The 27,727-nt window shown below is 41.3% G+C and overlaps 1 protein-coding gene across 2 annotated transcripts in view; it reads left to right on the top strand.

Moving 5' to 3' along the window:
* The window catches only part of VIRMA (vir like m6A methyltransferase associated), an 811,754-nt gene that overhangs the window by 338,087 nt on the left and 445,940 nt on the right, over positions 1 to 27,727 (top strand). For both annotated transcript variants that reach the window (XM_086966010.1, XM_086966009.1), the window contains exons 15-16: positions 5,370 to 5,605; positions 6,157 to 6,409. In XM_086966010.1, the coding sequence (XP_086822136.1) occupies positions 5,370 to 5,605; positions 6,157 to 6,409 (489 nt within the window). The remainder of the gene's footprint in view (positions 1 to 5,369; positions 5,606 to 6,156; positions 6,410 to 27,727) is intronic.

The raw sequence follows: 27,727 nt of genomic DNA, 5'->3' as shown, positions 1-27,727 counted from the left end.
TTTTCAATGCAAAACTAGCAATGTTATCCTATGGCAGGAATTTCAAGTCACAGGTAAAGTAGGTTCTCGTTACTTTTGTAATCCAGTACTGGGCTCCTAGGTCCAGCATTAGGAACTCTACCCAAGACAGGTAAGCAATTACGTTTCAGTAGTTGGTACGATTTTTAAGGAACATTTGTCATTTTTAAAAGTAGATACTTAGAAGAATTTTCTGAGAAAAGCAGTAAATGGTTTCCTACGGGAGAAAATTCAGTTATGGGTAAGTACGGTTAAAATTACTTTTGCAGGTCAGTACTGGGCTGAAAGGTACAGTACTGGCTCCTCTCCTGATTCCAGGTGAGTATTTCAAAATTCGTTACTCGGATGATTTCATAGGAATATTTCAGAGTTTCAAAACTTCACACTTAAAAGATTTTTCGAGTCAAACCAGTCAATGGTATCCTATGGCAGGAAAGTTAGTTATCGGTTTCCAGGTGAGTACTCGACTGGTAAGGTTAGAGTCTAGGCATAGACTCATGGGTCCCCCAGGGTCAGGTAGGTACAGTTGGTACACCCTCAGCGGCTCAGGCACAGCCGGGTGCTGAGGTAGTTAGGCCCAAGGGTATCCAATGAGAGGCAGGGGTCCTTTGGTTGATGGCTGCTGGCTAGCAGGCCACGAAGCTGTGGGAGCTGGGCTCCTGGTCACTTGCTCATGGCAAATGGGGAAGTAGGTTAGGACACAGGGTGCATGGCCAGAGGCACTCGGGCGGCTGGGTGCAGGGTGCTTTTGAGCCTTCGGGCGCTCAATGTTATTCAGTTGAAAAGGTAAAAAGGAAACAAAGGCTTCAGGCTCAGGGACTATGATTCTTCAGGTGCAACCACCACTTCGAGAGGTAAGTTGGGATCTTGGAGCAGAGGTAGGTACCCCAAAGGAAGGCACAGGGAGTTGCCGGGTGCAGGGGTGTCTTTGGGCGTCTGGAATTCTTACCCTCGGCTTGTTGCGGTTCGGGGGAAGGCCCTTCGTTCTAAGGCCGCAGGCGTCGTCTTGGTTCGTCCAGGAGGGTCTTTGGGCACTGGACTCCGGGTCCCAGTCGCCGGGGGGGATGTCCTCGTGGTCTTGGATCACTCGGGCACGGGCCGGACTTGGCGGGTGCAGAGTGGGTTGGTCTGGAGCTTCCTAGCTGGCACCAGGTGTATGGTTGTTGAGCAGATCCCAGGATTGACAGGCCGGTAGGGCTGGGGCCAAGTCCGTTGGTGTCGTCCTGTTAGCAGCTGCAGGGCGGGTCTTCTTCTTCTTGATCTTCTTTCTTATTTCTTCTTTTCTTATAGGGATCCGAAGAAGGAAGGTTCAGGGAGCCCCTAAATAATGCATTTAGGGGCGTTATAGGTAGGGCTAGGGCAGGGACCAATAAGTCCCTGTCCTGGGGTGGGTACACCCCCTAGCCTGCTCCTCTCCTGTGGGAGGGGGGCAGGAGCCTAGCTGTGATTGGGAAGGGCTCCCCATCTTCAAGATGGCCAAAGCCCGGGGTCGTGCTTCACCTCGCCTCCCCCACCTGAGGGGTGTGGCTGGCACACGCTGGCACACTCCCCTTCCTGACGTAGGTTTTCCCGCCAGTCTTCCCGCCAGAGTGGGGGTCAGGACTGGTGGGGGGTCAGTTGCTGGGTACAGCAAATGGTCTGGAGAAGCTCACAGAGGCGGCAGGCCTTTGAAACACCCCCTGCCTATCCTGGGGGAGGAGACCTAGTACCTCGCCCAGGATGTGCATTGTTGCAGGCCCAGGAGAGCAAGGGCTTTCCACCCAGGGGTCTAGCAACATGTCTGCTGTTAGGCAGCCTCTCAGTCCAGACGTGAAATGCAGGATTAGGTTTCAGGGGGCACCTCTAAGATGCCCTCTGGTGCATTTTCCATTTAATCTTGCACTGGCATCAGTGCGAGTTTAATGTGCTGAGAAGTTTGATACCAAACTTCTCAGTCTTCCGTGAAGCCATTATGGTGCTGTGGAGTTCGTAATGACGACCTCCAGCACCATATGCTCTTAATGGCAGGACTGCACTTACAGTGCCAAGGAATGGCCCTGGGTACTGTAGGGGCAAGGGCTCATGCACCTGCGCCTACACCGCTGGCATAGGGCACCTAGCTAGAGGGGTGACTGAGGTATGCCAGGGCAGTGGGTTTGTGGGCATGGCACACAGGGATGTGGGCCATGTTGACTCTGTTTAGTTCTGCACTTAGACAAAGGCAGTGTGTGGGTGTCAGGGTAAAGGGCCCCTAAGGGTGGCACAATACGTGCTGCAGCCCTTAGGGGTCTTCTCTGGTCACCATGCCCTGGGTACCTAGGGTACAATTTACTAGGGGCTGATAAGTGGCCAGAGATGCCAATTGGGTTTTAGTTTCAAGACAGTTTTAGGGAAGGAACACAGGCCCTGGGTACCTGGTTGGCAGGAGCCCAGGGCACACTCAGTCATAGCACATCAGCAGTTCAGAAAAAAGTGGGGGCATACCAATGCAAGAAAGATGGCACTTTCTCACAGATGTCTATTGTTTTCAATGTGAATCTTAATGCTAATGCATTAGCACTACTTATATTACTGTTACTGTTGCGGCGGGGAAGATTCAAGTATGTGAATCTATGAAAGGTATCAATGCTGGAGAACCACAGTGTGCAAGTAAGAGACTTGTCTTTTTATTGCCACTTCCCTTGGGTGCATCAGAGCTGCCTCAAAAATCTATATCTTCTGTGCTGTCGAAATCATTTCCCCATCATTGTCTGGTTTGTTGCTAAAGCTCCTATAGATCAGGGATACCCTCTCACCCCCCTACACACACACCCAGTTTCTTCCATTACCAATCTACTCTCCAGTGAGGAGCACTCATGGAATCTCACTCCATGTCACTCTCTCTGCCTGTAATGCGTGTTTCAGCTGTATGTATTTAGTTTAAATGCAGGTTTGTGCCATCATATTTAACCTGCAGGACTGAGAGCAGTTTCATTTCACGTCCCTCCAACAGATCCAGCACTTGTCTGATTCCAATGCGGTCCCAAGCTTTGAACCCTTTCAGTTTATATACTTCCATTAGTGATTTCCCTTCATAGAGTTTTACCCTATGTATCTTGTAGCTTTTCCCCCAATCAATTATAGTTGTTTGGGTTGCTGGCAAGAACTTGAAGTGGCCATATAAATAATGTATGTATATAGGTTTCAGGATAGTTGATTTTTCCATTATAATTACTTGCTCAACCCTCGGGAAAATATCCATTTGTTTGTATGGAGGATCTGCCAAGCCCAATAATAGGTACGGATATCTGGGACCGTGCTATCCCCCTGTTGTATACAGATCTGGTCAGTTTTCATAGCAATTCTTGGTGCCCTTCTATTCCACAGAAGGGTTAGAGGGGGCAACTCATTAGCCAAGACTGCCATCTAGTACTAAGTTGAAATTACCTGCTCATATTATGGGAACATCTACATATAGGGTCAACAGTTCCTGTATTCTGGGAAAATACATTTTATCATCAGTATTAGGAACATGTGCTGATGAAGCATATTTCCTTCCCATCAACAGTACCGTAGAGGAGGATATATCTGCTCTCCAAATCTGCCTCCTAAGTAACTAAGGAAGAAAAGGTCGCCCATGGTCACCCACATTTAGACACTTCCACCCAGCCTATGCAGAGAATGTAACTGACCGCTCCATTTGTTTCAGATTTTAGCATCCTCTGCATCACAGAGGTCGCTTTTCCTGCAAGTAGGCTATGCCCACATCATATCTTTTAAAAACGTATCGCACCCTCTATCAATTGGTGAAGCCATTAAGGCCCCATACATTATACATAATTATTTAATACCCTGTACCCATTTGCTCACAATTTTGTTCCAATAAAAGACCCTTCCGCATTGACAACATGGAGGGGAGCCAAGACTTCATGTGAGGCAGTTTCGGAAAAAGGGTTCGAAGAAGTCATCCGTGACCAAAAGTGAGCCATATGGGCCCTTGAACACTGAACAATTATTAAACAAATGATTTAACCTAAGGTACTTGATTGCTATAGGAAACAAGTCAATCTTGACCAGTATGTGAAAGTAGTAGCCTAAAGGATTCTGAAAAGATATTTGAGAGGTCGCCTCACCTATAATTTATCATGGCCTACTTAATCATAGGCAACCTCTCACACTGGAGTAGGGCAATGCTACTCAAGTTGACTCAACCATATAATATTGGGAGTTCCTATATGTTAGATATCTCTTTTCTAGATATTTCTTTACAGGGCAAATTTACCAGTCCAGATCAAAAGTTAAAAATAACTACGGCTACATTATAATTTTGATCTTGCCCACCGATTTAGGCTGACATAAACAAATCAGCATGTCAGGCCTTATGACTGGTTTAAAGGTCTTTACTTTTATTATCTTTGGGGCTAAAAAATGTGAGTGTGCTGTCATGATAATCCTGTCTCATATATATTTAGAAAATAAATTCTGCAGAATCTCCAGTGACTAAAATATCTTTTACCTGTAAAAAGATGAACATCAGTAGTAAGGCTCAATTTATCCACCCCTAATAAATTCTTCGACAGAACATATACATAGTGCTTTTTAGAAAATGGAGTATCTATGAAAACATGATTTAGTTTGTGGAGTATAATGGTTGTCACTGAACAAATTTACTTTGTCAGAAAACTTAGCCCAATGAGCTTGCTTAGGCCCATGAAACAACTGAAATCCTCAGACCTAGATGAGAAATGTTTTTTTTTTTAAAAAAACCATTGTAATGCCAAAATAAGCAAATTCTTGGTAGTTCTTTTGGTACATGGTAAAAAATCCGTTGTGTAATACCAAATGACACAGGAGGCGGCTGGGAGATGCAGAATTTGGCAAAGGTCTGCTTAAATGCCTCTAATGACCGTCTGCATCTGGGTGTTACCACCAGCCCGTGTAAACATTCTCTTTCATCAGCTGTCATGACCTGTTCTAGTGAAGCCCATGTCTTGCTCGTGAAATTCTCTGAACCATTTTAAATATATGCAGCTGGATCTGAGTGGTAACGAACTGAGAGGAAAAAATAATTCTTTGTTTAGTTTTTATTGTTCAGCATGTGTTCATGAAGTTCTTCTCTATGGTTTCTCTCCTCCACCGTGAAGTACAAGTCACCATAGATATGAAAGACAAACACCTTGAAAGTGGCAGTAAGGAATGCAAGATGTCTGTGTGCAGACTAATCATGGCACTAACGATGTTAGACCAGTTCTGTAGTTAAATGTACCATAAATTGTTGCTATAGTAGAAACAACTGTTTTCGTGCCCATATTTTTTCCATTTATTTGCTTTTTGGTATGTACAAGCCATATAAATATTCTAATGTAGTATACCTTATTTCCTTTTTTCACCAGGCTATTGAACCTACAGATATAGCTGTGGCCCTGAACACCAGAAAGCTGTGGAGCGTGCATCTTCATGTGCAAGCCAAACTGCTGCAGGACATAGTGCGCTCTTTCTCGGGGTCTTCCTGCCAGCCTCTCCAGCACATGGTGAGGCGTATATGCATCCAGCTGTGCGATCTTGCATCCCCCACAGCTCTTCTCATCATGAGGACGGTACTGGATCTGATTGTAGAAGATTTACAGAGGTATTTTTTTTACATTTCACTGTATTAATCTTTTGAAATGTGCTTGTCAAGATGTCGCTAAGGAATGGGCACACTGCTTGTGTTCAGATTGCACCTACCAACCTAGATACTGATATTAGTGTACTTGACAACAGTCTGTGCCTATTGTTAATGTGCTTGCTATATGTTTCTTGTGAAGTGCTTAGTTGGACTTGTGGCGCGGTTTGCGCTATTTAAAATCCTTTAGAAAAATAAATGCGTTGTGCCCATAGAGGCTGGGCAAAATGGGCAGATGCAAAGGTACTGTTTACACCTATCAAATAGCACTCTCAGTTGTACAAAATGGTGTTCTAATACAAGTCTCAGCCTTTCCTGCGACCAACTCCTACTTAATATTTAAAAAATTGTGCTTGTAGCCAGGTAAAATGAAAAGTATCTCTTTGGGAGGTTTGGAAATGACATTTCAGAAACAGTCTGTAGGATGGCTTTAGCAGAAAAATATTTGTCTCCATGCATTATGTTGTTTCTGTTGCACTTTGTATTAAAATAACTCTCTTGTCTTACATTTTCAGTGGTACAGAAGTGAAAGCAAAACAGTACACTGGGCAAACTGCTCGCCTACTTGGCCTGCTTGATGCTCTCGCTTCCCACAGAGCATGTAAAGTAGTGATGTTATACCTTATAAATGGAACTTGTAAAGGAGATGAAAGATACACTGAAGTTTTCTTAGATCTCCTGACTCTCATGCGAACTGCTGGAGACAATGTTATTCACTTGCAGTGTGCTGAATATGTGGCTTCCATCTTGCAGTGCCTCTGTGACCAGGTACAGTATAATATTAAGTCGATAAGTGTTTCCAATGGTGGGCTACTGAAAATTGATAAATTGTGCATTCACTTGCCATATTTTGTGTGTACGTGTGTGTGTGTGTGTGTACGTGTGTGTGTGTGTGTACGTGTGTGTGTGTACGTGTGTGTGTACGTGTACGTGTGTGTGCGTGTACGTGTGTGTGTGTGTATGTGTATGTGTGTACGTGGGTGTGTACGTGTGCGTGTACGTGTGTGTGTATGTGTGTGTACGTGTGTGTACGTGTGTGTGTGTGTGTACATGTACATGTACACACACTGACATTTACTCAAAACTTTCACACAATCCCAGGGCAATACAGAAGGACGGCACAAACAGGTCCTGGCAACGAAGGGCTTAGTTATTACAGCCTCATTGTTACGAAGCCAGAAACCGCAAAATGCAGGGGTTCAGGTACCTATAAGAGGTGACCCCTCTAATATTACTTTGAGGTCAGGGAAGAGAGGAGAGAGAAAAGCACAAAATACTAAAGAAGTTCCCTCAAGACCTATATACTTTTCATTATAAACATAGTTTACATAGATTTACCTTATTCATGCACAACAATAACAAATAGAGCTAGTATAGTTCATTTTCATTTCAGTATTTTATTTAATCATTCCTCTGTATATCATTTGTACTTCTTATAAATTCATAATTTTTTATTTATTCATTTTTCATTTCTTAAAAATATTTTTATCATTTTTTTTGGTATATATTATTTTGTGAAAATACATATTACAACAGACCATTTTGAAGGAAAAAACAAACCCTGGATCATACAACCACAAAAAATATATACAATACTAATCATGCACTCCCAATCATTCAAACTCTATTCCCATCCACACATTCCGTACATAAAAAATGCAGTATCTGAACAAATCTTGACATGAAGCAGGCAGAGTGTGAATTTCTGCTGCCTGGATTAATGACCATGAGATGTAAGAGATGGACTCCACGCAAGGTCGACGCGTGTTTCGGTGGGTTCTGTACCACCTTCCTCAGGACCTATGCAGATACAAACATTTCTTAACACAACAAAAGCCAGGGAATCTGAAATCAAGAAAGACATAAAAATTGTTGTACGTGTTTTAAAAAAAAATGTGTACATTTTTTAAGGTTTGAGTTCACTAATGGCCACACAGCTATAACAATGTCTCCAAATTAAATAAAACTTAAGAGAAAGAAAGATATATATGGTGATTCAATATAAGTTAGAGTAGCAGTGTTAAAGCTTAAACCAACACCAAGAAATTTTAGTCCAAACTGTGCTCAGGGAAGAAAGTAAGGAACACTGCGAGTATCCCAAAGGTATCAAAAATTATCCTTATCAGTGATATCCTACTATTTAAGACAAAAGAGGATATATTGTGCTATATGAGTAGTAAACCACCCAAGATTAGCCACTCAAATGGCATGCCTTAGTCCAAGAGCTTAAAAGACATCCCAACTTACTATTCTTTCACAAGGTGTAGGCCTTATGTGCGTCTTTAGAGTTCAAGTGATATTTGTCTTCCTGTCAGATAGTCTCCGCATACAACAAGGAAATTATTCCTAGGGAATATACGGACAATAAGACAAAAAGGCTCTATTTTTTCAATGACTTCAATGTTATTTGTGACCCTAAGAAAACAAACCTCATATGTTATTGTTCCTTGCCACACAGGGGTATCCTTATTTAATTAAGGTCCTTATGTTATTTCCTTGTAGATGGAAAACGTCTAGTCCTAATGAGGACTAGTATGGAGATGTGTCACTGTTGTTGTTCCTGTAAGGGATGATACATAGGACACAACCGACCATAAGTATTTGAATAGAAAACATTTTTATGTAGATGGAGGTATTTGCTATACCAAGTAGTGACAACCTCACCTGATTCTTCAGGCACAAACTCGAGGGTAACACTACTTTAGTCGCAAGCCGAAAGCTCCTTTTTTTCTCATGGGTTTTAATTCCCATCGATATCACAACTCCACTCTGCAAATTTGGAAGAGATATATAGCCTTGTGGAATGGTATTGTAGTCAATATTATTTACATCGTGCTTTTATATAACATAGAGGACTCGCACATATTAATCTACGTGCACCTATATGTATAGTCGTAGCCTATAACTCCCTGAACTCATTGGGTTTTTAAACCATTGAAAAAAGGCGGAAATGGGGATTATAACAATTCTAGTCTTGACATAAATGACTCATACAATATGTAAGTCCATAGTCCATGTAATTATTAAAACCCATACTCAGATGGTCACCCTCGTTTCCAAAACGTCTAGGAAGTGTAAGCATTAATCACCTGGAAGGGTTTTTCTTGTTTAGCCAAAACTAACTATCCTCCATAGCAAACACCTTGATACAAACGAGTCAAGGAACCCGTTTGTTGTACATAAATGTTATAAGTTGATAGGTCCGTCATAGGCAATATATCTTGATGTAAAATGATGAAAATATTTTTAAGAAATGAAAAATGAATAAATAAAAACTTATGAATTTATAAGAAGTACAAATGATATACAGAAGAATGATGAAATAAAAAACTGAAATGAAAATGAACTATACTAGCTCTATTTGTTATTGTTGTGCATGAATAAGGTAAATATATGTAAACTATGTTTATAATGAAAAGTATACAAATGCAGGGTTTCATACAAAGAGAATGACCTTTGCGTTTCGGCTTTCGCTTTCTACTGGGATTTTATATATATATATATATTGCCTTTTGCCCGTGATGAAGGAGTAGGCTTACTCCGAAACGCGTCGGACGTTGTATCAGCAATAAACTGCACCATTGATTGAGGCCACGGCTCCTGTGTCGTTCTTTCCGAAACTGGTAGAAGGAGGACGCGGGTGAAGCGTGTTGATATATATATATATATATATATATATATATATATATATATATATATATATATATATATATATAATTTCATGTTTGTTATAGAATATATACAGTAAGTGTGAAAGATAGACATTGCCCAACTATCAGAAATATTGCCTTTTTTGTGTGTAAATTCTGTGTTATGGAAAAGTGGTTCTGCTGACCAACACTGGCACCATGTGGCAGTGATTGGGTGTCTCATAAGTCACCATGTGTCCTCCACCTGTGACATTAGCTTACCAAATAAGGTGCCAATGATGTCTGTTCCTTACTTTCTATGCCTCCAACGATTTGGGATCCTGAGCTAAACTGTTATTTCAGTTTTTTTCAGTTCAACGATTTTGGGTGTATTTGTTTGTTTTGGAAACACACCGACTCCTAACTCCCCAGACTTTAAGTATAATCGTGCCTATTAAAAGTGGATGTTGGTCATTTGCATTTTAATGAATGTGTTCTGAGCACACCTATTTTACTCTTTTTTAAAACAAGTTACTTCTGGTTATTTTGATCTGCGTGCTGCAACTAATAGAGTATACCCAATACTCTGTCTTAAACTAGAAAAAGTGGCTGGTCAACTGTCGTTGACACAGGCTTAGTTGCGCACAACCTGAATGTATAATTGTTGATCTAACACTGTTTGTTTTTTTCACAAATCCAATTTATTCAAATACCGTTCACTGTTTGTTGTCAACATCAATATTACAGCATTATTTGACAGTTCACATTATTCATAATGTTTCACATCAGTTCATAATTCAATGTATAAACAAAAAAAGCAAACAATCAATACAAAGTTGGTTAGGCTGGTATTCGCCCAATGCATTTCGGGACGTTAAGAAAGTCCCTTCGTCAGGGGCACCACTGAAAAATAAACATAATATACAGGCACATCAGTATATCGTATAACGTTTCAACTATTTAAGAGAAATCGTAGAGTATCGTTACCATGCAACAAACGAAAACAGAACCTTCACCATCATCACCCGTGTAATGTTTGTGTAAAAAAACAACATCAAGTTTTTACTCACACCAGAGGATTGAAAACCTCTCTCTCAATGGGTTCCTAATTGGCTGAAGTCAGTCAACTCAAAAAAAGCTGTTTTCTACAAACAGAAATTCAAACCAGTGTCTTAAACTCAACACTGTTCTCTGATTTAGATCTTAATGTCCCATGGCATCAACCATAGCATCAAGCCACGTTGCTTCATACCTATTATCTTTGTTCCACGTGTGGACTTTAAGCGATTCTCCCTCCAGACCCCGTATCACACTCCTCAACTCGAAGTAATGTTGACCTGTCGAGTATTAACAAATACACCATCACTATTTCATAGCCTCGATTTGCCGTAAAACAATCAAGACGTTAGTGTTTGCATACCTCGTATCACCTCCGAACGTTCTTGTGGTAATACTTGTACGGCGTCCACTCAACTCGCAATGGTCATCAGACCTGTTGAATAATTAAAAAACCGTCACTCTGCTACTCACGAGTTGTCCAAACAAGGACGCCCATAACACTCTAAACTCTCACCTTGTCGGAATCTGTCAATATCCAAACGCCACTCTTATCCGTTCTCCACTCCTCGCTCCAAACAATCCTGCGGCTTTCAAGAATTGAATCGGACGCTTCAAACTTAACCAGTTCAACGACGTATCCTATTGGCTACAAAACCGTTACATCCGCCAATCCCGTAAGCTCATACTGCTACTTGCCCAAAACCGAATAACTTTCAGCCGGTCTCTCCTATAGGTTAAACACCCGTCGCATCTACCAATCATTTGAATTTTACTTCTTTCCTGCCGAAGACAGCTTTTAATCAACCTACGTGATAACGTCCTGTTTTTTTGTAAACAAAATCCCCATGCTTTATTGTTGCGAACAACGAGGGTGAATGAAACCCATTGAAAACCTCGAATTTCCTAGAAATAGACAAAAAAGTGTCGGTGAAGGAGAAAGGAAACTAAGATGTGAAAAAGTGACATACATGTAGGAAATAAATGAATAAACCTCTACTTTTTTCTTGTAATTGAAACATATTTAAACACAGCAAGATACAATATAAACTTCACAAAGAAATAATGTCTAAAGATAACTGCTAAGTTCAATGCGGTCATTCAGACCCCCTGGGGTCAGAGTCCTAAGCATTTTTATCCAGAATGTCTCTCTCTGTAGCAACTTTTTATTCAAATCTGTACCTTCCCTGCTTTGTACAACCTCTATGATTTGGAATCTCAACTGTGCTATTGAGTGTTGTTTTTTCTTGCCAATGCATGGATAAGAGGGATGTTAGTGATTTGTTACGTATCCTACTTTTGTGTTCAGAGATACGAATTTTAAGTTTGCGCTCAGTCTTTCCTATATATAGTAACCCACAGGGGCACTTGATTGAATAAATGACCTGATTCGTGTTACAGTCACCATCATATTTTAGTTTTATTGATTTTCCAGACTGTGGGTGTGAAAGTACATTGCCTAAAATCGCGTTGTTACAGTGTACACAGTTGGTGCACCTGCGCATTCCTTTGAAATGTTTCTGTTTTATTTCTGTGTTACTCAGTAACTTTTATGTTTTTGGAACGAGTATAGGCAAATAGCAGTGAAGATCTGATTAAAATCTGTCTCCTGTTCCAAAAGTTCCCATCTTTTCTTGATGATATTCTTGATTTTTTGAGAATTAGTTGAGTATTTTGACACAAATACATTCCGTTTTTTTTTCAATCTGTTGTTTCTTCATCAATAATGTATCCCGATTCTCCTTAAGTGCTTTGGTTTGTGCTTCTTCCAATAATGTTACTGGATATCCTCTCTTTTTGTAGTTCTCCTTGTATTCATTTATGTATTCAATGCACTTCTCTGGTTTAGTCACTATTCTCCTTAATCTTAAAAATTGGGAATAAGGTAAATTTCTTAGTAGATTTGGAGGATGAAAACTCGAGAAGTGTAACATACTGTTTTTATCCGTGGGTTTTCGATGAAGTACGGTGACTATTTGGTCTCCGTCAATTGCTACTTTCACATCCAAATATGCAATCTCAGATCTACTGGTATTGAATGTCACTTGAATCCTCGGGTTCCTGGTGTTCAATTCCAGGATGTTGTTCTCCAATTGTATTTCTGAACCAGACCAAATTAGAAAAATATCGTCTATGAAACGACAAAGAAATTCAAGATTGTTAGTCCATTCCTTATGTGCAAAGATATGGTCTTGTTCAAACTTTGCCATATAGATATTGGCGTATACCGGGGCTCCAGTAAAGCCCATCGATGTTCCATTTAGTTGCATGTAGAACTTGTTAGCCCATTTGAAGTAACTGTTTTGTAGACACAATTTTGTCCGTTCTAACAAAAATATTGGGTTTAACTCCATTTCAGGATGTTGTAACAACATCCATTCTTCAGCTTCAAGACCATCAGTATGTCCAATCGAAGTATACAAGGATACTATGTCTATGGTTCACAAGATGTATTCTTTTCCATTTTTTAATTTGATCTTAGCCAACTTAAGTAAAAAATCTGTCGTATCCTGTATGCAGGTATGCCAGTTTTGAATAAATGGTTGCAAAAAATGGTCAACTATTTTTCCTGCTGGTTCAAACACAGAATTACAGCCAGACACAATTGGCCGGAATGGTGGATCTTCCAATGATTTATGCACCTTCGGCAACATATAAAGGTTAGGTCTTTTTGGATTTTTAACCATCAAAAATGTTGCCATCTTTTCTGTGATCCAATCCGCTTCTTCAGCCTTTTCTATTAGTGCTTGGAGTATCTTCTGTATTTCAAATGTGGGATCTTGTTCCAACAGTAGATAAGTGTTAGTATCGTCTACGTGTTCTTGTACTTTCCTGTTGTAAAAGTCTGAATCCATCAGCACTAAAGCTCCACCTTTGTCAGCCTTCTGAAAGGTTAACTCTGTTTTTCTACCCAATTGTGAGAGTATGCTTTTTTCTTTTCTGTTCAAATTAATTGGTTGTTTGTTCTTTTTGTAATTCAGTTTTTTTTAGATCTTTGCTGACAAGTGACTCAAATAAGTCTAATGTTTTGTGGGATGTGGGTGCCTCAAAAGTGCTTTTCGGTCGAAATATTTCTTCCTTCTTTTCTGGAGTATCCTCCTTTTGAACAATGTTATCAAAGAAATTCCTTAATCTTAGATTTCTCATGAATTTATAAAAGGATATCTCATCCTCAAACTGAGAACCAGTGTGTGTAGGAACAAACGTAATACCTTTATTAAGGATCATCTCCTCTTGTATTGATAATGAATACTTAGAAATATTGATTATGAGGGTTTCCCCTGACTCCATAATCCTTTTTTGTTTTCTCCTTCTCTTTTTCTTTTTTCTCTCCTTGTTTTTTTGTGGTTTCCAGATCTGGAGGGCGGTCTGTTTCCGGAGTTTCCAACAAAAAAGATGCCTGTGCTCCTGAAGTAGTTGCGTTATCCTGACTTTGTATATTTCCCAATGTAGATGTTGTTTTTATGGATGCCCTTGATGGATCCACATCCTTATCCGTAGCCAGACTTTCTTCAGATGAGGTGGTTGGACGTCGTGTGAAGCGTCTTTGTGCATATACTTCCGCCCATGTATATGCTTCATTCAGCCTATAGTCTATAGTATCTCGTTTGAATTTCCTCAATTTTGTTTCTTGCAACTCCTTTCCATATTCTTCCAATTTAATATTAAGATCATTCAAAAATCTTCCTAAATCATCTTCTGACATTCTCTCAGAAAGGTCTGCTTGAATACTGGAAATCTCTGCTTTTAATTCATCTATTGTTTTAGCTAATTCCTCTATGATGAGGAGGATTAAATCCAGCGAGCATTTATTAAGGATCTGATAATCATTTGCATTTTGGCATGCACGATGTCTCTTCATCATGTATATGCAGAGAGAATGACCCACCTGACTGCTTCCTTCAAGGGACAAACAAAATCTCTTTATAGATGTAGAGAATACTTTGCACTTTCTTTAGGAGCTGTCACAAGAAGTACAACAGAGAACACCACTCTTCTTCCAAGTGCTTGCCCAGAAAGCACATGAAATCCAGTGAAACCTCCTCTTCTTTGAACCCATTCTAACTCTAAAAGAGATTCTCCAAGTAGGCCTTCCTCCAAATGGAACATCTGTGGAGCATATTCAAGTTTTCCTAAGGGATATATTGGCCACTTTCAGTCCTCCACCCTCATACACACTTTCGAAATCTGACAAGGTGACTACAGATCCTCAGCAAACTCCATTTCAAAGTTGTTTGCTTCAGCCCTAGCTTCTATACTGTTCTTCCTCCTTAGCTGCTGGCTTCGTACCAACTTTCTACGTTTAGTGGACCTCACCCTGTAGTCACCATACTTCCAGTCCGATAGCACTGAGGACAATACCATTGTTGTTTCCTGGTTCAGTCCCATCTCTGATGAATGCTTTCTAAAATTGGCTAGAATGAAGACTGAGTCTTATCTTAGAGAGTCTGTTTTTCCCCAGATTTATTCTTCCAGACAAGACCCCTTCCACAAATTGTCCAATCTATTTGGATCTGACATAGATGGCATTTCATATTCCCGTCTTCCTCCAAGGAATGTAGATGATAGTGTTCACACTGAAGGCAAGAACCTTTAATGAGTTTGTTGATAGTTGCATGTCCTGGCCTTGCAGAATGCAAGTGTTTTAGATCTATCTCCTGAGACAGTTACCCCATCTGCTCCTCACCATCACTATAATCAATCTCATTACATACTGGTTCAGCTGCAGATTTTGCCATTCCCCTTTATACTGTCTAGTCGGTAATCCCTATTCAATAATCTCTTGGCAGAAAAACAAACATCAGATGTATTGTACCCTCTAATAAGGCTTTACAAAATAATTTACTGTATACTTGAACTACGCCCTCAGCGTGCTGCTATCATGGTGTACCAAATGATTACTTGGAAACACAGACCTGCACCTTCGGGCCCACATTCTTTTTCTGTGTACCCAAGACCGGAGAGTGTAATTGTTCACGCTTTGTTTTGGCATGAGCAAGCTTTTGTTTTTTAATCCCTCCAGATTGGAAATTGAAATGTCTTGATTTATTCAGAATGGAAATTCTTAATTCTGGTTCATCTGTGGTGGCTTTTTTGCATCCAGGAAGATTATTCGAATGAATTAACGCACAGTTGACACTGTGACCTATTTATTAAGTTTTAGCATTGTGCGGAAATGACAGGGGTCAAAGTGTATAATTGAATTTTATAGTGATGTACAAACCCATTTATTTGATATGCTTTTAAATGTCCAACAAATATTTGGGGGGGAAAGATGGATTATTCTCAAAGTTTCAAGCAGAGATTCAAGCAGAACTCTTTCTTCAGCAATACAGACACTTGATGAACTACAGTCATCATTTTGTGCACCAGAATTAGTGTATTGTTAAGACTAATCGAAAAGAGCTATTTTTCCACTTTGAAAGACAAAATGGAGTCCCCTTCATCTTTTTTCACCTTTATGACAACACACCATCAGTGAATCGTTTTGGTTCCAGCTCACTGCTATCAGCTCTCTAGTCAAAGGACAGTTGACTTTCTTCATCAATACTACAGATTTTGAAATAGTTATTTTCTACTCTTACAGAGAAAGCCCTCTCTTATCCTGGCTACATACTGTCGCCCCTCTCCTACCCAAACATCTTGATGGAGGTGTCATACTTGTTGCTAACAGAGTTGTTACTCAGTCAAAGAAGAGCCACTTTTCTTTTTCCAGTAATTCCTTATCCCAAAGAAAGGTGGAGGTCACCATCCCATCCTAGACTTTCAAGCTGCTAACTTTACAGTAAGTTACTCAGGCATGCCAGGAGCAGGACTGGTTGGTTATTTCCATGTTCAGATTTCCAAGCATCCCAGGATATGAGGTTATCATTGGGATTTGCATTTTCAGTTCAAAGTCCTGCCCTTTAAGGGGGTTTTGGCACCAAGAATGTTTACAAAGAGTATGGCAGTGCTTCTGGCCTATCGTCACTTCCCTTTCCTTATTTGGATGATTGGCTCTTGATGGCCTCCTGACTAAAGGTTCAATTGACCCAACTGTGCAGTGCAATGCAATTTAGCTGGGTTTCTTTTTCAAAAAGAAGAAATCTTGTCTAATTATATGTAAACCCATTGAGGTGCAACTCTGGCTATCTCCAAGCTACATGCAAGCACATCCATGGAAAGGTTATAGAACCTAAGTGAGATGGTTTCCAACTTTTAACATTCCATGTCAGTGGGCCACGGCAGTTTTTTGTCTGTTAGGCCATATGATGTCTTGTATGTTCCGGAAACCATACTCTTGACTGTACATGATAGCACTTAAATGTTACCCGGGGTGGCAGTGGATCATTATTGTATTAGTCTTAAAGACAGCATTTCACTTCCTACATTAGTTTTTCTGCAAACGTGGGTGGACTTAGCGAATACCACTGTGTTTCTTCCTTCCAGTCATGCTTCACATTAAGTGCAGATTTTCACAGATGCCTCTCTCCGGGCATTGGGGTGAAACTTAAAGTGCATTACCCACTGGTCATCGATGAGCCAATGACTCACATCAGTGTTTTGGAGCTGTGAGCTCTCAAGCTTGTCCTGAAAGTTAGTAATATTTAGTTTCAGATGCTGATAGGCAAGTGCATCTGTGCTGTTTCATCCATACAAACAGGTTCTGTTCAGCTGTACAAAGAAGCACTAGAAGCATGACACTATGCAATAGAGGAATTGGTCAGCAGCTCAGCTTGTGGTAAAGGATAATTTCACAGCACATTTATTGGGCAGGATGTCATCCACCAATAGCAAATAGGACCTTTTTCATAATGTAGTGGATGATCTGTTCTAACATTGTGGTGTCACAATGGGTACCTGAACTACATTAAGGCTAACTAAGAGCCCTTTTGCTCTTTAGAGTTTCTGAGAAACTAGTGAATAGTCAATGTTCTAGTGGTGCCGTTTACATTCCAATATGGTTTTCTTTCTTTTCCATTTATCCACAAGGGAGGTTCAATTGATCCTTCTTCAATCTTTTTATGTTGTATTGATTGTACCAGACTGGGCAGATGGTATCAAGACCTTTTTATTTTAGTTGTGCGCCATCACATCTTCTTCAATTAAAGGAGAATAATCTCTTGAGGGCGAAAGGCAGGATGTTAATCCCAGAATTTTAACACGTCACTTGAGAAGAGAACTTGAACGGGTAGCCCTTTCTTCTTATAATCTTACTAATGAAGTGGTGGAAATATTGCTAGGCGTTAATCCACTGAGTTGGTTTATTCTAGCAGGTGAATGATTTTTGCTAGTAGTGCTGTGTTAATTCTTTTGACCCTCCTGATAATGCAGATTAATTATATTTTACAGTTTGCTTTTTTCTGTAGCAAAAATGCTTTTAATACAGTTAAAGGTTGTAGGAAAGTGAATTTCTGTTGCAGTAACCCCCCCCCTACACACATACACACACTTTCTGCCAGATTTCTGACTTGCTGTGCCCTGGGTCCCTGACAATCGTGTTCCCAGGGCCTGTGTTCTTTCTCAAAACTGTACCTTGTACCACCAATTGGCACCTCTCTGGCCACATGTCAGTCCCTTGTAAAAGGTACCAAGGGAACTGTGACCAGGGAAGGTTTCTAAGGGCTGCAGCACATATTGAGCCATCCTTGGAGGTCGTGTACCTTAACACACACTACCATTGCAGGCTGTGTGTTTTGGTGCAGAGAAAAGTGAAGGGTTGACATAGCACACATACCTGTGTGCCTTGCCTGCAGCCCACTGCCTATGATATAAGTAAGACACTCCTCTAGCTGGGTGCACTATGTACCTCTGGTGAGGGTACAGTTGCATGAGCACTGTGCCCCACAGTGTCTAAGTCCAGTCTTAGCATTCTAAGTGCAGTAAAGCCATAAAAGGGTGTATTGTCTGGGAGTTTCATTACGAAGTCCACAACACCATAATGGCTTTACTGAATTCTGTGAAGTTTGTGAGCAAACATCTAAGCATAATATACCCACACTGATATCAGAGTGGGATTTATTATACAATTCACTCAGAGGGCATCTTTGAGATGCCTCCTGAAAAACAACCAGTCTCTTGTGGGTTCCCTGACTGGCAAACACCAGCATGCCACCATGAGACAAGTTTCTGGACTCCTGGGGTGGGAGCATTTGCTCGTTGAGCCCAGAAACAAAGTCTTTCCTGGGCGTAGGTGTTCACACCTCCCCCAGGTCAGAAAGAGCCATCTGTGGAAGAGGAGCTTCAAAGGCTCTGCCGCGTTTGTAATACTACCCCCAGCCTCTCCAGTCAGGAGCAGGCCCTCTTCCTATCTCACCTCTTTTTGGCTGGAGGACAGGTGGTAAAAATTAGAGCAGCCCAGAAGGTGTGCCCACCTCTGTCAACCCCAACCCCCCAGGTGGGGTAGGCGGGGTGAAGCCCACTCTCCAGTGCCCTCCCTCTTGCAAATGGCAGGCACTGTACAATCAGGTTAAAGGATTGTGCCCACTCCCCCATGTGGGGTCAGCACACCAAGGGGTAGTCACCTTAAGGCCAGTAGCTCATTGGCTACTGACCTCGAGACCCCTAAAACGCCCCCTTAAATACAGTGTTTAGGGGGCAGCCCTGAACCCAGCAACCTATGAAAAAGGTCGAAAGAAGACGCCCAGCAGAGGAGACTGCAGAGAAGAACTGACTGTGGGTACACCTTGGGTGCGACCTTGAATCCCCCCTTTGCCCTGAGCTTTACCCTAGGAGCTTTGCTCCCTCAACCCTTTGGCTGGCCCGGGACAGACATAAACCGACGGCCCCCTATCCCCATAGTTTAACTTTTCGCCTCAGCACTCTGCACCCGGCATCCACAGTGCTGGTGATGGTGTTTTTTGAGTGCATCCTTGACCCTGGGGGAACCCTTGTTCTACTCACCTTTTTTTCCAGGAAATGTCCCAGTGTGATATGTGGGGTCTCTTATTAGGGGGACGGGGGTGATTCAGTTTAGGACCAGAGAGGCTGGAATCATAAATATATTGCCAACTACAGGGTACCTTTCAGACCATAGATCAAAGGCAATTTCATTTGTGGAGTGCTGCAGAAGTTATCTCCACATACATATACACTTAATGAGCTGCAGTAACTTATAGAATCTTGATACAACAATTTTTAACGTTTTCCCTTTATAACATTGCTATGTAATGCTCATGAAGTCATTTGTTCGTACAGCAGGTAAGTTGCCAGTATTGCACATTTATCTCTTGGAAAGAAAAACGACATGGAACAATAACATGCAACCCTACATTACACCCCAAATAAATACATTAGTCAGGACAAAACAAGAATGAGTGACTGATAAAAACAGTACATATATACATTCTGCAAAGTGGACATTCTTGACATTAAATAAAATGAAAACATCAAAAGAGAGGGAACATACTATACACTAGATATGCCCTATTGCACTGCTATGCCACTTGTTCTATATAATGAATCATATGTGTTCAACTCTTTCTTGAAATCGGAACCTATTATTAGAGTTCTCGATTTTGCACTACTGAGGAGTCCTAGGTGAGGTAAGAGAAAATATGTGAATGTTCTTAACTAGGGAAAGCAAAAGGTTCCCCTGGACGTCTGTATTAATCATCCAATTCTACTATTCATTCAACAATGATTCTATTTCACAGACTCAATCGTCCATCCAATCCCCCAATTTTGCCCTTTGTACCAATAGTCTATATCCAAACCAGAAAGTAGCGCTGATATATATTTCTTTTTATTTTTCATAAAAACTGAAGGTACTTTCAACTGGTATTTAATTACCACAAGACAGAATATTAAAAAGGAATAACTCTAAAACAGTTCATACATAACAAGCACTAGTTCATTAAAAAGAATATTTCATATTCTGAACATTACATTTATAAAAATAATATCATAAGAAATGTGTGAACAATTCATTAAATCAAATTACAAGACCCTAAAGCCAACAACAACCCAATGGTGACCTAAAGTTGTCGCTAAACTGTTGATCCCAAGCTGATATATATATTGTCGGGTGGTTTCGGCAAACAATTTTTCCTTATTTTTCGTCCTGAAAACAACCCTTCAGCGATGGATTCTTTGCATATGCGTCGACGCGTTTCTGTGGTATTGCTATTTATTTCTCAACCACCTTCTTCAGGACTAGCTTTACGGTGTACAGGGTCTAATTTTCCAAAATTTCAATTAGTTAATCATTAAAAGGAGTATTCTCTAATAGTTTTGGTCATATTTTTTTATTTCTCTCTGTTCTTAGGAGTTGTTACCACTGATTGGAACTTGTGTACGGGCTGCTGATTCCTCGTACTTCCTTCTATATAGCGATATCATTAAAACCGTATACTGATTGATGGCTACCTTAATACTCGTCTGGTAAAAACACGCTTCCTATGATTCTTTCTTTTTTTTGGTTCATTAAAAGGTCATATAAAAGTATATAGCGCTGGCTAGACCCGGAGGTATCAGAGCGTTTTACATGAGGAGAGTTACATAGGTTGAAAGTTACACATTGTTACAGAAGGTACACCAATTACAAGTTTCATCCCTTGGATTCATGGTGTGTAGAAGATTAAGGGGCTAATGTAAAAGGGCGACGGGGAGCGAGATTAAGCGTAGTACAGGCACAAGGATAAACAAAGCAGGCAGGGGGAGAGAGATTCAGGGGAGAGAGGAAAGGAATAGGGGGAGGCAAGCAAAGAATGAAGGAAGGAAGAGCTTGGGTAGGGGGGAGGAGACACAGCGAGGAGACAAGCAAGTAACTGTGTCTGATGTCCGGCTGTGTGGGAGACGGCTCCCAGTGGTAAAGGGATCTTTTCCACTCTTCCATTATGTGTGATTCCCTTGTTGCGGTGGACTCTTTCAGCGGGGTCGCTGAGACTCCAGGGCATAGATGCTGGATCCCGCCTCAACAAGGAGAGAGGAGTGCTTTGGACAGGGGCACACTTAGAAGAATAAAGGAGGGAAGAGGAGGGGGTAGAAAACCCGCGTGAACACAGTGACCAACTTCCGGCAGGGTAGGAGACGGTTCTCAGTGGTAAGGGGATCAATCCCACTCCTCCACTATGTGTGACTCCCTTGTCACTGTGGAGTCTCTCAGAAGGGTCTCTGAGCATCCAGGGCAAAAAATGCTGGATCCATCCCCAACAAGGGGAGTAGGAGTGCTTTGGACAAGGGCATACTTATGGGGGCCATTATAGGGAGTCAGGCTGGTAGGGTTACATAGGTTACAAGTTACACACTGTTATAGAAGGTACGTCAATTACAAGTTACATCTGTTGGTTCTTGCCGTGAAGAGGGGTAAGGGGGTAATGTAAAAGGGCGACGGGGAGGGAGATTATGCGGAGCATAGGCACAAGGATAAACAAAACAGGCAGGGGAGAGCGATTCAGGGGAGATAGGAAAGGAATAGGGGAGGAAAGCAAAGAATAAAGGAGGGAAGAGGTGGGGGAGGGGTAGGAGACGGCAAGGAGACGAGGAAGTAACTGTGTCTGAAGTCCGGCTGGGTGGGAGTCAGTTAGACCCGGAGGTATCCGAGCGCTTTACAAGAGGATTGTTGCGTTGCAAGTAACATCAGTTACAAGAGCATAGCAAAGGTACAGTAAACAAAAACAATGTTGCGTGAGTTCGTAGGGGGGGGGGGGCATAGCAGGGAGACAAGGAAGAACTGTGCCTAGTGTCCGACTGGGTAGGTGATGGTAAAGGGGAAAACCAGGACCAATCTCCTCAATAGCTATCTATCAGCTCCACCGGGCATCAGCCATGTTGCTCAGGTCTCAGCATACAGGAAAACAATTTTGAATAGTTAGATAAGCTACAGTTGCATAGTCAAGTAGGGGAAGAACATATCTGTTCTAGAGGAAAGAGGTAAAAAAAAAGGGGGGTATAAAACAAATTGGAGAAGGAACTGGGGGGCTGCCATTTTGGAAACAAAGTTAGACAACAAAAAGGGTCTTGACTCCTACACTCAGCAAGGCTGAGCCAAAATGTACTAAAGAAACAACACACTTGCCAGTGCTGAGAAACTAATTTTTCAAAACAAACTGAATAGAAAAAGCATACATGAAAAATAGCATGGACACTTGCTTTATGAATTGCAACTTTGCTTTTAATTGTTTTTCTGAAGACTATTTTAGTTTTTAGTCATTTTTCGTTTTGTGCATGGGAATACAAAAGCGTGGGGGATTTTATATACATTTATATACAAACATGAAAAAAGACAAATTGGTATGTACAGTGATTCAAACAAACACACACGCAACACATTCTTGGCCATCCATTCATACTATACCACATCCATACTGGTCCCGGTGTCAAAACAGAACCTATATATACAAAACAAACAGAGTCTTTTTTGTCGTTTTTACACTTTTTACAATGGTTCCTAGAAGTTGGAAAAAGAAAGCAAATAGTCTTTCAATCAGTTGTCGAAACACTTTCAATGTGAATTCAAAAGGGTGACCCGGGACCGGGTCGGTCGACGCGTTTCGAACCCTGAGAGTGCCAGGGTTCTCCTCAGGACCAAAAAGTAACTACAAAGGAAAGGAAAACAATCATCACTCTAATGATCTAAGAGATGAACACCTTATTCGCTATCTGGCTTCCCTCAGCCTACCTCTACTGTTGGGTCGTGGCTCCAACCGTGATTGCAGACAATTGTATTCCAAATACAGGTGGAGCGAGAGGTGCTGGAATACATTAAAGACAAACAAAAAGTGCGCTAAATTTTTGAAAAAATAATAACAGTGTTGATGTCACACATGTCCATCCTCTCATCACTCACTCGGTGTCAACCTGCGTGCTTACCTTAGCCGTAGTGCGTGATTGCTAAGGATTCTGTCCCCAATGGATCGGGCTCTGTCGTGTGGTTTCGGCGCAAAATGCTGAAAAAATCAAATGGGGAAACGTGTGAGACCGCTGGGTTGTTGGGCGTCTCCCTGGCGGTGGTTAGTTACGTCCGCTGGCCCCCTTGGAGCCATTCTTACCGTGGCCGTATTCCGCGCTGGTACTCGAAGTCTACTGTGGTTCGTAATTTTCCACTCCTTCCCCTTCAGTCTACAGAGGGTGAATGGAAACACACAATGTTGTTGGTTGTGGGTGTGGCTTTGCTCTGGAGAATTGTGGGAAATGTAGTCCTGTTGGCGGTGTTTCAGAAACTGGAGGAGTATGGGGAATGTAGTCCTATTGGCGGTGTTTCAGACACTGGAAGATTTTACGTATTGGATTTGTAGATTTCCGAGATCTCGTTCAATCCATTGACCGCTGTGTCATATTTCATAATAAGCAGAGCTTCTCTTTGATTGAGTCGTGTCTCCAAATTGCCCCCTCTTGGATCTTTTTCAATTTTCGACAGGACCGTCCACTTTAGTTTGTTTTTATCGTGGTTCTTAGCCAACCAATGGTGTACTAAGGGTGCATTTTCAACTTCTCTGCGTATTCTGGACTTGTGCTGGGTAATGCGTTGCCTGACTTCTTGCGTTGTTTTTCCAATGTATAACTTTGGACAGGGACACATTATAGCATACACGACATTCCTTGTCTTGCAATTAGTAAAAACTTCATGCTTCCAATTGATGTTATTGAATGAAAAAAACGTCTCCTCTATAGTTTCATCACAGCAGATGCAGGTTGCACCTTTGTGGTGTCCTGTTGTCGGTGGAAATCCAAATAGACTTCTTAGGGTCGGGCCTTTCTCAATGGGTAGGGCTGCCCTCACAATGTGGTTTGCAACACTCTTTTCTTTTTTATATGCAAACAAAGGCGGCTCTTTAAAATCCTCATGTAGATCTTTCACTAGGTGCCAATTCGATGTTATCAGTTTTTTTAGTTGATTGGCCGCAGGACAGAAGGTAGACACGCAGACCACTCGTTTTTGCTCCACTCTTGTTTTCTTCTGCATTAATGTTTCTCGTGGCGTCCACCATGCCCTTTTAAGCACATTTTTTAATAGTTTTTTTGGATATCCTCGTAGGAGAAGCCTCTCCTTCAGTAAATTAGCATGTTCAAAATAATCCTCTTTCCGTGAACAATTCCTACGAATCCTGAGGAATTGTCCAAAGGGTAGATTTTGTCTCAAGCTGCGCGGGTGATTGCTAGAGTACAACAATGCTTTGTTTCTATCCGTCGTTTTTCGGAACAAGGTGGTCCCAAGGTTTCCATTACAAGGTTCAACTTTAACATCCAGGAATGTTATGGATTTGTTTGATGACGTGCAGTTAAATTTGATATCGTTTGTGCGTGCATTTAGCCAATCGACAAATTCATTAAGGGTTTCAGAGTTGCCAGTCCAAATGAGAAACACATCATCTATATATCTCATATAGTGTGAAATCCGGTCCTTATAGGGGTTGTCATTGTAGATGAACTTTTGTTCGTAGAGGCCCATGTACATTACAGCTAGTTCCGGGGCAAATGGACACCCCATGGCTACTCCCTTTACCTGGAAGTAATATTCGGAGTCAAAAGTGAAAAAATTATTTTGCAACGCTAAAGAGGCCAGTTCTAGGATAAATTCTGTGGGTACTTGAAATGGTCTGTCGCGTGTGTCCAGAAAAAATGACAATGTTTCAAGGGCATGATCTTGGGGGATCTGGGTATAAAGTGAAACGACGTCTAGCGTCACCATTAGTTGTTGGCTTTCATCAAAGTTTATCATCTCGATCTTTTGGAGGAATGCAGTTGTATCTTTAAGGTGAGCTGGGACTGTTTCAATGAACGGTTTTAAGAAAAAATCAATGTACTTGGCCACCGGCTCGAATAAGGATTCACATCCAGAAACTATTGGACGTCCTGGTGGTTTTTTTTCATCCTTGTGGATTTTTGGCAATAGGTAGAACACTGGGGTTCGCGGATTTTTATTCTGTAAAAATGCCAGTTCCTTTGGGCCCACAAAGCCTTGGTCGAATCCTTTTTGGATGATCTGGAACAGTTGACTTTGGAGTTCATTTGTGGGATTTTTCGCAATGCGTCTGTAGCATGTATTGTCATTCAATTGACGATAGACTTCTGTTTTGTATTTGTTGACGTCCCAGACGACCACTGCTCCCCCCTTGTCTGCTTGCTTCACGACCACTGTGTTGTCATTTTTCAAGGTAATTAATGCATCCTTTTCTGCTTTTGCAAGATTGTATTTTACGAAGTTCCTCTTTTTCTCAAAAGCTGATATTCCTGATAGGACTGTCCGTTCAAAAGTAATGATTCCTTTTTTAGAACAAGGCCAACAGAAGGGCAGAGGACGCACACGACCAGTCCAGCCATGGGAAATGAGGACACGATCCCGGTTTTACAAGAACTAAATCTTCCATCTATATTTAATTTATCTGACACAATCTTGACGGAAGCAGAAACATCCATTTTGACAAAAGGACTTGGGTTTGTTCCATCGAGGCCCTCAGATTTTGTCAAAATGAAGTTAGAGACGCTAGAATTCTGCCGCAAGATCCGTTTAAAAACATTCTTTTCCGATATAAGTGAAGAACATCAACCCGAAGTAACGGGTTTAAGAAAGAAATCCACTTTTTGTCCAGCCGGTTCAAAAATTCCGAAAGAGGTCATTACTTTTGAACGGACAGTCCTATCAGGAATATCAGCTTTTGAGAAAAAGAGGAACTTAGTAAAATACAATCTTGCAAAAGCAGAAAAGGATGCATTAATTACCTTGAAAAATGACAACACAGTGGTCGTGAAGCAAGCAGACAAGGGGGGAGCAGTGGTCGTCTGGGACGTCAACAAATACAAAACAGAAGTCTATCGTCAATTGAATGACAATACATGCTACAGACGCATTGGGAAAAATCCCACAAATGAACTCCAAAGTCAACTGTTCCAGATCATCCAAAAAGGATTCCACCAAGGCTTTGTGGGCCCAAAGGAACTGGCATTTTTACAGAATAAAAATCCGCGAACCCCAGTGTTCTACCTATTGCCAAAAATCCACAAGGATGAAAAAAACCCACCAGGACGTCCAATAGTTTCTGGATGTGAATCCTTATTCGAGCCGGTGGCCAAGTACATTGATTTTTTCTTAAAACCGTTCATTGAAACAGTCCCAGCTCACCTTAAAGATACAACTGCATTCCTCCAAAAGATCGAGATGATAAACTTTGATGAAAGCCAACAACTAATGGTGACGCTAGACGTCGTTTCACTTTATACCCAGATCCCCCAAGATCAAGCCCTTGAAACATTGTCATTTTTTCTGGACACACGCGACAGACCATTTCAAGTACCCACAGAATTTATCCTAGAACTGGCCTCTTTAGCGTTGCAAAAGAATTTTTTCACTTTTGACTCCGAATATTACTTCCAGGTAAAGGGAGTAGCCATGGGGTGTCCATTTGCCCCGAAACTAGCTGTAATGTACATGGGCCTCTACGAACAAAAGTTCATCTACAATGACAACCCCTTTAAGGACCGGATTTCACACTATATGAGATATATAGATGATGTGTTTCTCATTTGGACTGGCAACTCTGAAACCCTTAATGAATTCGTCGATTGGCTAAATGCACGCACAAACGATATCAAATTTAACTGCACGTCATCAAACAAATCCATAACATTCCTGGATGTTAAAGTTGAACCTTGTAATGGAAACCTTGGGACCACCTTGTTCCGAAAAACGACGGATAGAAACAAAGCATTGTTGTACTCTAGCAATCACCCGTGCAGCTTGAGACAAAATCTACCCTTTGGACAATTCCTCAGGATTCGTAGGAATTGTTCACGGAAAGAGGATTATTTTGAACATGCTAATTTACTGAAGGAGAGGCTTCTCCTACGAGGATATCCCAAAAAACTATTAAAAAATTCGCTTAAAAGGGCATGGTGGACGCCACGAGAAACATTAATGCAGAAGAAAACAAGAGTGGAGCAAAAACGAGTGGTCTGCGTGTCTACCTTCTGTCCTGCGGCCAATCAGCTCAAAAAACTGATAACATCGAATTGGCACCTAGTGAAAGATCTACATGAGGATTTTAAAGAGCCGCCTTTGTTTGCATATAAAAAAGAAAAGAGTGTTGCAAACCACATTGTGAGGGCAGCCCTACCCATTGAGAAAGGCCCGACCCTAAGAAGTCTATTTGGATTTCCACCGACAACAGGACACCACAAATGTGGAACCTGCATCTGCTGTGATTAAACTATAGAGGAGACGGTTTTTTCATTCAATAACATCAATTGGAAGCATGAAGTTTTTACTAATTGCAAGACAAGGAATGTCGTGTATGCTATAATGTGTCCCTGTCCAAAGTTATACATTGGAAAAACAACGCAAGAAGTCAGGCAACGCATTACCCAGCACAAGTCCAGAATACGCAGAGAAGTTGAAAATGCACCCTTAGTACACCATTGGTTGGCTAAGAACCACGATAAAAACAAACTAAAGTGGACGGTCCTGTCGAAAATTGAAAAAGAT

Source organism: Lissotriton vulgaris, chromosome 4_1 (assembly GCF_964263255.1).
Source record: "Lissotriton vulgaris chromosome 4_1, aLisVul1.2, whole genome shotgun sequence".
NCBI classification, from domain to species: domain Eukaryota; kingdom Metazoa; phylum Chordata; class Amphibia; order Caudata; family Salamandridae; genus Lissotriton; species Lissotriton vulgaris.
The sequence above is the reverse complement of the archived record's forward strand: the minus strand, read 5'-3'. Positions and strand labels throughout refer to the sequence as shown.